At 42.0% G+C, this 17089-nt stretch overlaps 1 protein-coding gene across 1 annotated transcript in view; it reads right to left on the bottom strand.

Annotated features, from left to right (window-relative positions):
• Nucleotides 1-1024: 1024 nt before the first annotated feature.
• LOC108680623 (Down syndrome cell adhesion molecule-like protein 1 homolog) overlaps nt 1025-17089 on the bottom strand; it is a 25054-nt gene continuing 8989 nt past the window's right edge. The window contains exons 9-29 of the mRNA XM_018169497.2: nt 16960-17053; nt 15584-16188; nt 14756-14910; nt 13057-13203; nt 12453-12718; nt 10843-10955; nt 10404-10603; nt 10019-10162; nt 8967-9197; nt 8461-8567; nt 7725-7740; nt 6758-6902; nt 5951-6078; nt 5406-5523; nt 5004-5116; nt 4709-4900; nt 4029-4175; nt 2861-3013; nt 2108-2248; nt 1635-1864; nt 1025-1243 (exon numbers count right to left, since the gene is read on the bottom strand). Coding sequence (XP_018024986.2) covers nt 1025-1243; nt 1635-1864; nt 2108-2248; nt 2861-3013; nt 4029-4175; nt 4709-4900; nt 5004-5116; nt 5406-5523; nt 5951-6078; nt 6758-6902; nt 7725-7740; nt 8461-8567; nt 8967-9197; nt 10019-10162; nt 10404-10603; nt 10843-10955; nt 12453-12718; nt 13057-13203; nt 14756-14910; nt 15584-16188; nt 16960-17053 — 3664 coding nt within the window. The remainder of the gene's footprint in view (nt 1244-1634; nt 1865-2107; nt 2249-2860; nt 3014-4028; nt 4176-4708; nt 4901-5003; nt 5117-5405; nt 5524-5950; nt 6079-6757; nt 6903-7724; nt 7741-8460; nt 8568-8966; nt 9198-10018; nt 10163-10403; nt 10604-10842; nt 10956-12452; nt 12719-13056; nt 13204-14755; nt 14911-15583; nt 16189-16959; nt 17054-17089) is intronic.

Here is a 17089-nt window from a genome sequence, read left to right as displayed (position 1 = left end):
CGTGTATGAACGCTCTGCTCTTCGGTGCGTGGAATGCAGTGGTAGTGGTAGCGTCATTCACTAACACCGATTCTTCGTGATAGAGCCCTGCTGCTGGAGCGTTGCTCTGCAGCACTTTGCTCGGCACTTCTTGCACAGTTAGGCAAAGATAAGCTGTATAACTTCGCGACAACGTTACAATACATTGAATTGATTGGAAGATATTGAAATAAGAGAGTTATCATTATCCTGATTATTGAAATGCATTGAAATCATCAGGCCTCGTATGTAGGGCGTATTTTTCATTTGGAAGATCTTACTTGAAGCGGTTGGTGTTTAGTTGATTTGTCATATTATCAGGAATTTCTTACCGGTGTTCGATGGAGTGACGGTCTTTTTGTCGCTCTCAGGACTCGACCCGATAGATGTTGATGCAGTCACCCACACCTTCGGAGAGAGTCACCATGTTATCGCTTCATGCATCATCGCTATAACAATAATAAATTATAGAAATATTCTAGTTGTGAATATTGTGAGAGTGAATCGGAAATGAAATGATATTCTAAAATATTTTTGAGGTCAAATTAATCAATATGTTTCAGACATTTCTGCACCTTCATTGACATTAATTTCACGGTTAATTGAACATTTTCGCAATGCTGATTTTTTCAGTTAACTATTTGATGACGTAATCAAGGTGGGGAATAATTTAAATAAAATAACTATTGAATTTCACGCTGTATCGAGGTTTTTTGAGAAGGCCGTCCATCTAGAAATGTTTGCCAACATGTTTTATTGATAATTTCGTTATCAGACACAAGAGCGTCATTTAAATAATGACGTGGTTATGTCGTTATCAGATATCAGAAGATTATTTTACCCACCGCGATTGTTTCCTGGGGAAGATCTTTGATCTTGAGATGATGATGGTTGGGCTCAACTTTCTTGTAGTGCGTCTGAGACGAGCGACTGGCAGCAGAGTCCCAGTAAACAGTGTAGTGGGTGAGCCGCCCCCTCGCCGCTCTGGGGGGCGACCAAGACACGATCACGCTCTGGGGGCCTGTNCGTGTTGCGTGGGCTGGTGGGAGCTTAACCTGTGAGGTATCTCTACGTGTATGAACGCTCTGCTCTTCGGTGCGTGGAATGCAGTGGTAGTGGTAGCTCCATTTACTAACACCGATTCTTCGTGGTAGAGCCCTGCTGCTGGAGCGTTGCTCTGCAGCACTTTGCTATCCGGAAATGAATCTCTGCCGCAGTCTCTATCCTGTAAAAGCGGGACTTTCTGTACATTGAGCACATTTAAAACAATTGAGACAGCATATTGTGCAAGGGATTACCGAGTGGTTAAGATCACAAAGATTGGAGCAGCAAGTTGCGAGCACGAATCCCTCGATAGTTTGAAAATTATTGTCAAATCGGCAAGGTGGTTAATACTGAATGCTGGCGAACATGATCTAATCAAGCGGACGAATTTATATTATACGTGAAAATTATACAATTTAAGGAGAAACATGCGGTCTGAATCTATAAAATTAGTACGTAAGCGTTGTGTGATGAGCAGAAAGTTTGAAAATGACAAAAAATGAGAGTCAAAAGAATATAAGTATGTACTTCGAATGATAAATTTTATTCATTACGCTATTCCAAACACTTACTCTGTTTCCAGAATCTACGTTGCCGACGGAAGGAGCCTGGTAAACGAGCGTTGCATAACTCCGACTTTTATTTGACTTGTTATCAGAAAACGTCGTGACGGCTTCCCCGTGACACACACGGGGCCTTCCTCTGTTCGGGGACGGAGCTGTGGTCGAGTGGGGAGGCTTGGCTGGGAGTGGCCCAAATTGGGAGTTTGAGGCGCACTCATATGTGTCTGAGTCCCCAAAGCCTGGTCAAGAATAAGAAACATTTGTACAATATTTAACGCATATTTAAGAATTGCAGTTTAATTTAATTACATTTAATATCAATCGTGCGCAGGTAAGCTGTACTCTTCAATTTCTAGTCAATTAGGATTCAAAATTTCTTCAATGCACAGATTATTTGTGACCATTTTATTCAATGACTCGGATTCATTACATCTATATTGAAATAACAACAACGTAAATCCTTTAATATCGGTCATTCTCACCATCTTCCCCGTGCGTAGTCGCAATTTCAGTGTAGTCCGGAGCGTCGTGAGTTGCCACGACCGCAGGCTTGCCCGCCTCATACAGGCAATGGTCGTCGGCTGCGTTGTACGTCTCCTTTTTGCTCGTTGTGTTCGATTTCCCTGAAATGCCCGTACAAACGAAAAATATTTGACGAAATAATCACCAGAAAAGTTTTTTTTAATTAACTATAATATTTTTTTATGACAGACAATTTCTTTTAAATCCATAGGTAGCACACTTACTAATAAAGAAATAAATTGCGAGACCGAAAGCAGACCACGTTCATAAATAAGCGTAGTGATATATACAAGCATGTAATTGGATTTGCGTTGATACGAAATAAGATTAAACAGAACACATAAAAAAAAGGTTGATAATAGCAGTAAAAAAGAAATTAATAGATAACACCATTAAATTCACGATTTACCTATAGCAACAAATTATGAGATTTGAAAAGAGACTGAGTTTTGAATGCTGCTTATATGAAGCACCACTGATGCACAATAAGCTTCTTCGCTTATGAAGTGCAAAAGTAATCAATGGAAATGGGCAACTTGTTTTCTGATTACTTTGTTCCCCGCATAAATGTAATAAATTTCGATTAATATGTAGACTAAATAATGATTTCCAACTGCTCTTCTTTAGTGAAGTGCCGTCAGTGGGACCTAGCGAAATAATTCACGGAATGAACCAATTAATTTTCTTTTGACGCAGATACTGGAAAGACCAACTTTTTCTGATGCATAGAAGAGCCTTGACGCCGGCAGCGACGAGCGCCAGCAGCGAGAGACAGACTGGAAGGACGATGCGCACTTCGTTCCAGGGACTTGGCTGCAGGGTGGCGGGTCTGGAGCGCTCGAGGCCGTCCCATGCCGTGCCAGCGTCTGAAGTTTCATTGCATGAGGCGTCACAAGCAAAATAAAACATGGAAACATAATAATATATGATATCTAGCTCTTTTTATTACGAGTTGAGAGATAGTGGAGCCGCACATTTGGCGACCACGTTCACTCCATGGTTGGGAGCTTCGCTACTGAGTGAATGCACATTGAGGTTGATATTCAGACGGGAGCGCAGCCGTGCACCACCAATTTTGTGCACCAATAAGCCCTAAATCGAACGCCTTGGATCTCTCTGGACATCCACCAATCAGCCGTGCACCACTCGGATTTGTCTTCCTCCGGCCTTGCATAGAACCTGCCGTTCACCTCCAGGCCGCGGATCGAATATGACTTCCGGGCATCGTTAAATTACGTAAGTTTACGTTCACCGCATCTGAGGTTAGGTTTCAGATAGCACCGTTCTGTTTTCTGTTCCAAAATTTCGACAAGTAGCCGTTCGACCGAGGGCTGATTCGACGCACGGCCTAGATACGGACGGCTTGAAGTGTTGAAGGCTATGTTCCGGAAGGAAGGAATCATGATGGTCCATTACATCCAGGGCAGTGGTGGTCTTTGGTAGGCGACCCATTCAGACAAAGCTTGAAGGTCTTGAGAAGACTTGTCCAGTGCAATTTATTTGTGGGCTAATGTTACAACGATGACGCTGAGAAAACAAACTTTAGCCTTCAATGATTTTTTTTTCAAATTGATGCAAGTAGGAGATAACAATTATTTTTTGTGCATAAAATATAGCAATATCAATTGTATTCGGTAGAACGAATGAATATTACGCACGAATTCGTAAAGTAAAAGATAGCGCATCAAGGACGGATCTATGAACTGAAAGGAATGTACATCTGATAATCCCCGCAGTTTAAGAGGCATATATGAGTAACTTCCTTCAATTGTAAACGGAGACATGAATAAGACGTACTAATACTCGTGTAAGAAGAAAGTCGATTAGGCCCTCGAAACAAATATGCACAATTTTTATTGAATTTTATGACGTGGAAGTCACCATCAGTTTGTGGTAGCGGGGTAGAGATGGAGTAGAGCGCCCTGGTGGCGCCGGCTGCGTTATGCGCCGTAACCTGAATGTCGTAGTCCCCCCCGCCCGACAAGCCCGTCACCGCGAACGTCCTGCTCGGCAACACCTCCGAGCTCACTGCAACAAATGATATTATTGAGAGATCTGTTAATTTGTTTGTATAGAACTTATTTCCTGCTTGCTTCTATAGCAAAATGGGATAGTTCCTTTTATTGTGAACTCCCGAAACACGTCATAGATACTTGAATATTACGAGTGTTCACCGTAGAATTTCACGGCACATATATAGGGTGCTAATGTAATGAAATATCCCTTAAATGTCGTTTTAGTTTCATAATTGCACCACAAATTTAAATAACGTGAGTCGGACTCAATTCTTTTTTAATAATTTTCAAAAACAAATTTCGTTTATGAAAATCCGTCGAAAACTCGACAACGTATTTAACGCCTTAAACGAGCGTTTATTCATCGGACGAACTAGAATGGTACGACTAATTATGCGATAAACATTAGAGTTAAAAATTTTGCCTAATTTAAATGCAAATGTATCGCAGGTTGCTAGTTTATAGTGTGATAAAAATTCAATACAACGTGCACAAAATTTTTTAGTTATTTAGGAGCATATGAAATTATCCTTCAAAGGAGCAGACCCGTAGTCCAGTGGTTGTTGGAGTCGCGGAGCTGGACCACGAAGTGGGAGATGGGACAGCCCCCAGAGTCCCACTGGGTGAGGTACAGGGTGGCCTGGGTGCTGTTGCTGGTCACGAACTGGAACAGCGGGGGAGCCACGGGAGCTCGGCCCTTCGTGCGAGCCGTCACAACACTCGATGGCTCGCTCGACCCTGACAAAATGACGCTCACGTGAATCATTCAGACACACTTTGAGTGTTCAGATAATTTATTATACATCATATTTAGAGTATTGGTGTATCTCTTGACACGCACCGATGGCGTTGCGAGCCGTGATGTGGAAGTTGTAGCGCGTGCCGCACTGCAGGCCGTACACGGTGTGGCTGTCACCTCGCACGTTAATGTTCACTGCTGGCCCGTCTTCTGTACTGCGTGAATTGAGGCCAACAGCGGGTAGAATGACGCTTAAAAATACAAAAAATATACGCTCCAATAACAATTGTTATTTTTTCGCTCCTTCTGCATTGGATTCTATTTTCGTTATTATCTTTTGAAAAAAGCACCAAATTGCGAGTCCATATCAACAGATGAGAGCGTAGTTAGTCTATCTGACATGGCATTACATTTTTCAGGAAAGTTTTCACCAAAAAAGACGAATTTAGATACATAGGGGCGGAAAACAGCCTAACTCGATCAGCAAGCATGCGGTCAGCTTACGAGTAGACGAGTTCAAAAGACGTGACAGCGGCGCCTCCTTCGTCTGCAACGTCCCACTGCAGCCTGACGGACGATGAGGTCGTTTCTGTGACGTGCAGCTCAGGTGGCGACGGCGGCACTGATTGGAAATATATTTTCATGTTAACAGACATACTCATTATGACTTAACTTGAATAAAAACTGAAACATATAACTAAATCATTATGACTTACGGGGAGCGTCTTGAATAAAAACTGAAACCCATAACTCAAATTGGGTACACGGAACACCATTAATTGAATAAAGTCAATAATTGGAATGAAGAATATGTGAACTAAAGAAGTGTAGAACCCAATACTACTCCTTGGCTACTTTTTTGCTGCGTTGAATGAAAAATCAACTATGATTCATGATCTGGTTTTTAAACTGTAAATGAACCTGAAATTGTTGTAAATTACCCCATTGTTCCACTCGTGACTAGTGGAATAGTTCAAATTTTTTTGTAAGTTAGAATGTATCTCGAGCTACATGAGTTGCCATAAAAAAGTAGTAGTGATGAGAGTGACCTCTCACGGTGACGTTGTACGTGATGGTGTCCGAGCCGTAGCTGTTGGCAGCCGTGCAGCTGTAGGAGCCGCTGTGACTTCGGCCCGGGGAGACGAGACGCAGCGAGCCGTCGTCCAGCACTACGAGCCTGCACCGAGAGTTCAAAATAAATCGTAATTGATTCTTAAATTAATTTTCAAATCAAACAATCCTCCCGACACTTCAATACCAGAAACTTAAGCGTTAAGATAATGCCAAGTTAGAAATGTGCAAGATACGGAATAAAAATAAGTAATAGGGAATACATTCACCGAGAATTTAAAAGGACAGAAAATATTGCAAAAATTCACACTATCTTTATATAAGAAAACTTTTTAATGAAATACCTTATGAAATCTCGTACTTCGTTGCGTCCACAATCAGTATTTTTAAAATGCAAATTTTAAGATCCAGCGTTTGTATTTCCTAACAGGATGCCTATAGTGTAAAGGCCCCGTTCAGTTCTTATCCTCATGAAACTGTAAATAGATAGGCCTGTCTCCTTGTGGTTATTTCAAAGTTTGTGTTGTATTTTTTAATTTAGGTTTGAATGTCTGCAGTGTGAAATTTGGTCGCACTTTGGAATCAAGTGATCTAACTTGAATTCTAGGATAACCGAAGTAACGATGAAGTTTGGCTCCGAGAGGTATTTTCGCTAAGGAACTTGTAAATTTTGACCATTTGTTGTGCTTATAAACTTTTTGTAAAATTTGCTGTTAAATCAATCAAGTTATTTTAGTACTCAAAAGTGCATTGAATGTCGGCTGGGTTAAACCTGGCAAGCGCACCCCGGGGAGTTTAGAGCGACGCGCTCCGTTCCGCGGGTCCAGGTCCTGGAGGGCTCCGGCACGCCGACGGTGCGGCATTGGAGGAGTGCGTCGTGCTTCCAATTAACCAGCACATTGCCTCCCACCGACCAGATGCCCGCACCAACTGAATAATGGGAGTTAAAATGATGGTTATATTCGGTTGAACGTTATATGTGTCTGTTGCGGCATCTCCTAAATGATCACACCAACTGCATAATGTTGGATAAAAGGATGGTTATATTCGGCTAAATGTTATATGTGTCTCTCGCTGCATCTCCTGAATTCTAACACCAACTGCATAATGGTGGATGAAAGGATGGTTATATTCGGCTAAATGTTATATGTGTCTCTCGCTGCATCCCCTGAATTCTAACACCAACTGCATAATGATGGATAAAAGGATGGTTATATTCGGCTAAATGTTATATGTGTCTCTCGCTGCATCTCCTGAATTCTAACACCAACTGCATAATGGTGGATAAAATGATGGTTATATTCGGCTAAACGTTATATGCGGCTGTTGCGGCATCACCAACTGCATAATATTGGATAATGTGGGTTTTAGTCGCTCGATAATTGAATGTGACTTGCAGTGCACCGGCTGAATGCCTGAAAACGCTACTCAATGGCGTATATATTGATGAATCGGGTATTCCTCAGGATAAGTTTAATGCGAATTGTAATAGTCTACTCGTAACAATAGCATTAAAAAAGACTGTGAAATAGGGATAGATAAAAAACTAAAGGAAAGGTTGGGCCTCAGAGCGGCAGATCAAATTGAACGGCACTTCTTGCACAGTTAGGCAAAGATAAGCTGTATAACTTCGCGACAACGTTACAATACATTGAATTGATTGGAAGATATTGAAATAAGAGATCGCCGACGGTGCGGCATTGCAGGAGTGCGTCGTGCTTCCAATTGACGAGCACGCTTCCGCCCACCGACCAGATGCCCGCACCAACTGCTCAATGGGAGATATGATGATGATAATATTCGGCTGAACGCTATATGTGGTTCTCGTTGCATCTCCTAAATTATAACATCAACTGCATAATGGGAGATAAAATGATGATAATATTCGGCTGAACGCTATATGTGAGTCTCGTTGCATCTCTTGAATTATAACACCATGCAACTGCATAATGGTGGATAAAAGGATGGTTATATTCGGCTAAATGTTATAAGCGGCTGTTGCAGCATCTCCTGAATGATCACACAAACTGCGTAATATTGGACAATGTGGGTTATAGTCACTCGATAGTTGAATGTGACTTGCAGTGAACCGATTGAATGCCTGCAAACCCCACACAATGGCGTATATATTGACGAATCGGGTATTCCTCAGGATAAGTTTAATGCGAATTTCAATAGCCTACCGTAACAACAGCATTGAATAAGACTTAAGACTTATTAATTAAGTCTTAAGACTTATTAAGTCTTAAGACTTAATAAGACTTTGAATAAGCATTGAATAATAAAGGAAAGGTTGGGCCTCTGAATACCTGCAGATCAAATTGAACGGCACTTCTTCCAAAGTTTGGCAAAGATAAGCTGTATAACTTCACGACGACGTTACAATGCATTGAATTGATTGGAAGATATTGAAATAAGAGAATTATCATTATACTGATTATTGCAATGCATTGTAATAATCAGGCATCGTGTGTAGGGCGTTTTAAACAGTGTAGTGGGTGAGCCGCCCCCTCGCCGCTCTGGGGGGCGACCAAGACACCATCACGCTCTGGGGGCCTGTGGCGAAGGCCTTCACTTCCTTGATGGCCGTAGGGACTGCAATGAAGAACAGAAATAAATACGGTGGTTGCAATAAATAGAAATGGCAACAGCAGAGAGATAGATCGATAGAATGACTAATAAAGAAAAATAAGAAATAGTTACATATTGATATCCACGATATCTAAATCGAGCTGAATATTACATTCGTCAAGCATTTTGCTTTCATTTTTCGATGCTTGCAGATCTCATCTGGTCTCATACGCATTGATAAATTAATGAAATGTCGAGATGGATACTTATCTCGCAGAGAAGAATAACAAAAAATATTACTTATTTTCGGTAAACGGTAAAACATGTTTCGATAATCAATTATTGTACATCATATACAATTATTGCGCATATATTATTGCAAATTATAGATAATTAAATTAATACAAATCGAAGAAATCTCACCGTCCTCGAGCGTGGTGCAAATGACAGCTTCAGAAGCGACACCAACACCGGCTTCAGTAGCCGCTGCGACGGCCACCGAATAGTTCGTGAACTCCTCGAGGTTTTCCAGTTGCGCCGATGTTACTTTGTGAACATCGACGTTCTGTTCATCATCACTCAAGGACGACTCAGATGACGTTACTGTTGCGAGGTTCAGAAATGTTTGTCCTGAAGGCTGTGCGGTCGCCGGATCTGGGATACGGAAAAGTGCAAATGCTTGCACAACGCGGACGACATCAAGAGAAATGATATAACTGAAGACGTGAGGTATTTGGCATGAAAATAATTTTTTAGACGTCCTTACTGCAGTTGAAAATATAATTACTACTTAGATATTTTTAAATAAATATATATTAAACAAAACATACTATTAACTGAAAATTGAACCCTGCATTTTCCAGTAGCCAACATAAACATACGATTGAATGTTTTGATTATTCTGAATTAATTAATTATGCATGCAGGTACATCATTTAACCTTTAACAATCTACCTTGCGAGTGCAAAATACTAAATTGCATCCGTCCCACGTTGCTTGAATTTATTCATTGAAAAAAAACCTGACAGGCGACAAAAAATCTCCACTTGGACATAAGCAATTGAACGAATGAACTTCAAATATAAACAAAAATCTTCCTTGTGAAAGGCGATAAATATGTTGAGCTAGAAGCTAAAATGTAAAAATTCCGGATGTTTTACTAAAAATTTTACATGAACAGGAGAACAAAACCCAGGAAATTATTACTAAGTGTATCCCACAAACAGAAATATTTAATTCTCTAGAAGCTCCAACAGCAAGGGCACGAGTATATATTATGAATTTGGCATATTGCTGATAAAGCACTCTTTAGAAAAATGGTTTCGGTTAAGCTTTAACAAAGATGCAAATTCAAAGCAGAAATTATTTTACAATGAAACATCTTTATAATCTCACGTACACATATCATCATCTCTTCTGAAGATTATATCGTAAGTGAAGAAAGCGAAATAAGTTCCGCAGCGCCGGCAACTCACCGGCGTGGCGAAGAGCCGAAAACGACACTCGGTAGCGCGTGACCACCCCGTTACGAGCGCCCTCTGGCGGAGGGGACCAAGAGACCAGCAGCGACGTGGCGCTCAGGCCCTCACACGTCAGTGATGTAGGGGGTGCCGAGGGTTCTGACGAGCAATTAGTACGGTTTATTATACGTTGCTTAGGATACAGAAATAACAAACAATAAGTGTTTAGGATGATAAACGGCCTTTCGTTTCTGAAACGAGAGCCTCTGCGTCCTCGACGAGCAATGACGTACAATTCAACATGTTTTGCTGCAACAAATATCAGCGACGGGAAGGCATCGAAGCTCGGCCTCAGAAAAAATTTGCGTAAATGAGGCCGAGGAACTAGCACAACACTCACTGTCTTGAAGAGTCTGCCCCAGTACGGGCTCTGACGAGGGTCCAGCCCCTCGAGAGTTGAAAGCCCTGACTATTACGTCGTAGAAGGAGTGAGGATGCAGGTCAGTGACAATGGTGTGCGTGGCGGTGGACGAAGTGTCGCTACCGCCCACCGTCGTGAAGTTGTAAGCGCTGTCTTCGTCATTTGCACCGTCCCTCGTGCTGCCGATACGTTAAGAATTCAACGTCTTTCATCATCTCCTTTAAGTAAACTCAATGATACAGCCAAGTGTTCATGGACCGAATTAGAGCCACAAGTGGCGCCTGGGGGCTTTGACCACCGTAAGTACTAAACCTTCTTGTCAATGACAAATATCATGATGCGCAAATTTGATCAAGCGTTAGCTACAGGTATGCCTAATCTGGCGCATGAATGTGAGGCGTGAGGCGAGGCTTCGAACCTGGGGAGGCGGAACCGGATGCCGAGGTAGTAGCCCAAGAGACGTCCGTGTGAGGCGTTGCGAGGCGGCGGCAGCCACGACACGCGCAGCGATCGAGAGCTCGAACTCAACACCTGCAACAAACCAGATCCTGAGTACATAAAGGGTTGACATAAACCTGGTGCAGTGCACACCTGCGACGAACCACATCCTGAGTGCATAAAGGATGGACAAAAACCTGGTGCAGAGCACAACCTGCAAAGAACCACATCCTTAGTGAATGAAGGATGGACAAGAACCTGGTGCAGTGCACCCCTGAGACGATCCACAGTGAATAGAGGAAGGACAAGAAGCTATTACAGCGCATCACCTGCAACGAGAAAAGATGTACAAGACGAGTTAATTCAGCCCTCCATTGTTAGTAAAACCAATTCTTAGTACATAGAGAACGGAAAGGCTATATAACTTGGTTCAAAGGGTATGCATCATTTACCATGCATATCACCTGCATGTTGAGTAGGTACGTGCCTCCAATGCACCTTGCTAGTGCGATCACTAGCGATGGGCAAGTTCCAAAACTCGTAAGTGGCTCAAGATATAATTCGTGAGTGTCACTCATGCCGTGCGCTATCACTTTGTAAGGTAGTTAGTTACATATTAGAAGACACCAAAAGGAAATCGTTCTTACGAGAGACTATACCGTGCGTTAGGTCAGTCGTTAAGAGGAGGTCCTACCGTGAACAACCCATTTTCAGGCCTAGTTGACCTATTGTGCCACTCTTCTGCTGTGCTTTAAGTCATCTTACACTGCCTTTATTGGTGAGCTGCTATATTAGCCCAAGGTATCCTAACAATAAATTAGCTATTTCTGTTTCATGTAAATTGGTTAAAAAGTGATCATATATGGAATCTGTCATGCAAGTGCATAAGTTATAATATCAGTCAGTATGGAAGTATTTATTTCCAATGTAGGGTTGCGGGTCACGAGAGTGAGCTGCCTCAGGGACCATGTATTCCAAGTACTTGCTTGGAAGGATCTTCGTGTGCTCCCAGGATCTGGGATGTGCTACGACCTTTGTCACCTATTGTGAATTGTAGGACTGGGCACTTAGCTTATCTAGAGTCGTGTCAACCTTTCTAACAATACTGTTTAATTATTGTTCTTGTTCAATAAATTAGTTTTTGGTGGCTGATGTTTGATGCACCCGCGTAACGAACCCGATGAAGCATAAGCCTTCATTACACACTTGCCGCTGCTCTACTTTAATTAAATGCAATTCTTTATTTCGATGTACAGTCAGTGTAAATAATTGTTGCAATACACCAATACACATGCGCATTAACGCGCTTCTCAAACTGTTGGCACCGAAGAAACTGCACGACTGGCAGTTTAAACGGCTTCTTCGAATGAGTGGCCTGTTCATAGGTTTACACTGCAGACAGCTTTTTATAATGTTGCTTTAACTGATCTGCACATTAATAGGCGATGCAGACGGCTTTTTAAAATAGGTGCACCGACTGAACTGCACAGTGGTGGGCGGTGCAGACGGCTTCTTAAAATAGGTGCACCGACTAACCCGTACATTAGTAGGTGGTGCAGAAGGATCCTTAAAATTGGTGCACCGACTGACCTGCACATTAGTGGGCGGTGCAGACGGCTTTTCCTCCAGGGTGCGGTGGCGTAAGGGTCCAGAACTCGGTCCTCGCCCTACGCTGTTCTGGGCGGCGACAGAGAAGCTGTACCAGGTGTACGGCAGCAGACCGGACACGCGGTGGCTGAGGCTCGCCCCAGAAACCAAAACTTCGACTCTGCGGTCACCGACGCTCGTGGTTGGGTCACCGGTCCCCGAACTGCCGGTCGCTTGTGGGTCCAGCAACGCTTCGCTCTCCATCGCTTCTGCGAGAGAAGAGAATTGTTGATGTTTTCTTGCAGTTGAGTGGTCGAAGATGGAAGGATAATGAGGTGGAGACAAGTGCAAGGAGGAAACTGGAGAAAAGACGAAATAAGGGCCGAGTGGAAACAAGAACGAAGATGAACATGAGAAAAAAGAAAGCGGTAATAATCAGAGGTAACTCATCGTTTACTATTGTTACATGATAAGAGTAAGGCATGAATGAAGTAATATTTTGAAACAACAATCAGACGTGTGATTTTTCGCTAATTTTGTCACTGCTATATCTGGTTCCCTTACATTTCCAACAAATGTAAAAAAATATGGGACAGGCTCTGCATACCATCGTCCCTGTGCTCTTCAATCGTGATGACGTAGGACATGACGGGGGCCTTCACCGACGACGACGCTGGTGGCGGCGACCACGAGAGCGAGACGTGACGCGCGTCGCTCTCACGCACCTGAACTGCGGTCGGGGCTCCAGGGACATCTGTGTCGGTTTCCGTGAAACAATAAATCAAAACGTGGAACCCCCCAAAAAAATCCTTTGTAGGTTACAGAATTAAATGTTTGATTCTAACCGAGAGCGCACAGGTAAATAGTCCTATACGTTGAATTCTAGTCCTTAGTAGTATATTATGTCATTTCATCTACTACTAATACCCTTCATCACCAGGTAATATCATAACCAAGTTCTACCTTCCATTACCAAGTGTTAATTTCTATCTAATTTAAAAAAAACGATCAAGCACAATTGTCGATCACTTTGTGTTACATTTGATCACCAAGAACATCACTTGAGCACGATGCATTTCAATCAATCACCAAGCACTGCACTCGATCACCATCACTCAATCAATCACCAAGCACTGCACTCGATCACCATCACTCACTCAATCACCAAGCACTTCACTTAAGCACTACATTTACATCGTTAGTCAAAGCGGTCAATAAGCAATCAGTCGATCGTAGGTCAAGTCAGTCAAACATCAGTCAATGTAATTGATCATAAATAAATTTAATTATCCATAAACAAGTATTCGATATAATCGATCATTCCTACCATCAATCGATATATCCGATTATTATCAAGACTTCTATAATGTTAAAATAACATTGCAGTAATACCGGTTGTGAGACATTAAATTTCTCACCGATAATTTCTTAAATTTGAACGCTTAATAATCTTCCATGATAATACAGGGAATATAATTTTTTCTGGTGCGCAGTGCGGTTGTCCTTTGTCCAGCTGTGCGGGCAAGTCAATGTTTGGTACGAGGCGAACAAGCTCCTGATATTCATTTTTATGCAGTTCAGAGCTCTGGTCGGTTCAATCAATCTGTACGTAATGGGCTTCTATACACATTGTTCCGTGTGGTTCCAATATACATTGATCAGTGCTGTCTACGAATCAGTACCTGCAGGAACGCCAAATTAATCGGTCATGATTATCTCTGCAATTCTGCCAATAAATCGTATTCTTTATTCCTCGTTTTGCGTGAATGGCGTGTCAATTTAATTTGTTTTTGGGGTTGCATAACTCTATGCCTAATTTTCTTTTGTGGGAGGTTAGACTTTAGTTTAAGATTACATATTTTAAGATTCAATTGCACTTCATTTACTATATAGTCATATTTATTCAATATTTCAAATTGTAGCTCGGCTGGTCCGAGTAGATTATTCAAGCATCTATCTAAATTTGTCTGTTCGTCATTGGCACTATATTGCCTGGACAAAAAAACATGATTTTATAAACCAATTAAATTTGATGCAACAACTTGAGGAGCAGAATACCAGATTTTTATCATGAGTGGAAATTAAAAAAGTTTAAATCTCTGAAACTTAGGTTTAAATGATCATATCCCTCCTCATCGATCATTGCCGTCTTCGTTGAAACTTCTTGTTAAATAGATTATTTTAAAATAAAATATAAAAGAACTTTAACTGTGTAATTCTTTACTCGATTTCATTTTTCAATATAACTTATTTCAACAATTTAATGTGATTATGACCGCCCTGTTACTTAATTAATCAATTAATACCTTCTACGACGACGGTAAAGGGCGCCTGCGCATCGCCGTGCGCGTTGCTCGCCCCGCACACAAACTCCCCGGCGTCCGCGGCGGCGGCTGCTGGGATCCGCAGCTGCAGCGTCTGCGCCCCGGAGCTGTCCGCTCCAGAAGCAGTCTCGTAACCGCTGTACAAATTACAATTTTATTATTGTAACTTGTTTTTATTATTGTAATTTGTAATTATTATTGTAATTTGTAATTATTATTGTAATTTGTAATTATTATTGTAATTTGTAATTATTATTGTAACTATTTTCAATTATTTTTGTAATTATTGAAGAAATACAAGTAAATATTGATTTGTGACTCTAAAATGATTGCATAAAGAGCTACTTTGAGGAGTTAGGAGGTTATTAATATTTTTTTCATCTGAGTTGAAACTCGATAAGTAATAGAGCGATTGATATTTTCAGGTATTATGATTGATATTCACTCCTGCGCTAAATAGAGGGAATTGCTCTTGCACAACCCTCGCACAAACCTCAGTATGTTTTCCTCAAAATTTCCCCCATTCAGCTGACCTGGAAGCTATTTTTATCTGATTTTCAATTACCTAAATAGNACTAGACGAGAATAACTCTATGCGTACGGAGAAATTCCCTAAACTTGCTGCCTCAGATGCGGCCGAACTATTATGAATTGAAATAACAGGAAATAGCAATTTTCTCGGGTTTTGAATCATCGAACTGCGTTGAGACCTGCTAATATCCTGATCCAAAGAACGGGGAGTGGTTGTTTTGATAAGAGTGATGGGTACAGCTTCTCGGGAAGACAGATGATAAGAGGTCCCAGGGACACACGGAAGAAGAGATGGTGATGAGTCTACCGCTCATGGTAATGAGTCTACCGCTCATGATGATGGGCCTACCGCTCATGGTGATGAGACTACCGCTCATGGTGATGGGACTACCGCTCATGGTGATGGGACTACCGCTCACGGTGATGGGACTACCGCTCATGATGATGGGCCTACCGCTCATGGTGATGAGTCTACCGCTCATGGTGATGGGACTACCGCTCACGGTGATGGGACTACCGCTCATGATGATGGGCCTACCGCTCACGGTGATGGGACTACCGCTCATGATGATGGGCCTACCGCTCATGGTGATGAGACTACCGCTCATGATCTGTCTCTTATACACATCTAGATGTGTATAAGAGACACCGCCACTGACCTGAGGTGGACGGCGTCTTTGTACCACGTGACCGAGAGGACCGGCCCGCCACTGACCTGAGGTGGACGGCGTCTTTGTACCACGTGACCGAGAGGACCAGACCGCCACTGACCTGAGGTGGACGGCGTCTTTGTACCACGTGACCGAGAGGACCGGACCGCCGTCCAGCAGGCAGCGCAGGGACGCCCGTCCCCCAACGGACACCTGCACGCGGGACGGGGACATCTGCGGGACAAACACGCGCAGATACAAAGACATCAAGAAAAAATGTATCGTAGATAATTTTTTTACAATTAATGAAAAATGACAAACATTAATTTATTGGAAAATTAGATGGAATATCAATTACGTGAACGTGAATAATGCAAACGAAAATTTAATTTGATTGTGATCGATTAAAACCTTTACTTCAAATCTAATGCTAAACGTAATTGATAAACCGCTTGCTGTACATATTTTCTCACATGAACAAAGGATTGAAGATGAATAAATTGTTTGTCTTCAAGTTAGAGCTGTACCAGGAGTTTAGCGAGCGTGAGGGATTAAATCCACGGTGAAAACACGGAAAAATCCATTAGATATAATTAGCTAAGGTATAATGCGAATCACGACCCATACCTTTATCACCGCTCGAATTTGGATAGATTTTAATAAATTAATATGCCATAATTATACTTAGTTATATCATAATTATATACCGTAATAATATATTATATATTAATAATGGCATAATTATACTGAAGTATCCTATAGGTATGGAATAGGAGAATATGATGGCAATTGAAATTTGTATATTATATTATCTACATTTTACAAAGATTAAAAAATCTACTGAAACGTGGACACAGTCACTGTCAGAAGATGCGCAGTCTGTAGAATTCCACCAATTATAGCTAATACACCCGCCCCCAGGAGGGTGAGGTCACAGTCAGATGTACAGTCAACGCACCTGCACCCGCAGAGGTACAGTCACAGTCAGATGCACAGTCAACGCACCTGCACCCGCAGAGGTACAGTCACAGTCAGATGCACAGTCAACGCACCTGCACCCGCAGAGGTACAGTCACAGTCAGATGCACAGTCAACGCACCTGCACCCGCAGAGGTACAGTCACAGTCAGATGCAC

This window comes from Hyalella azteca, unplaced genomic scaffold (genome assembly GCF_000764305.2).
Source record: "Hyalella azteca isolate HAZT.00-mixed unplaced genomic scaffold, Hazt_2.0.2 contig17904, whole genome shotgun sequence".
Lineage (NCBI taxonomy): Eukaryota > Metazoa > Arthropoda > Malacostraca > Amphipoda > Hyalellidae > Hyalella > Hyalella azteca.
Note: the sequence above shows the minus strand (reverse complement) of the source record. Positions and strands in the feature narration are given on the sequence as shown.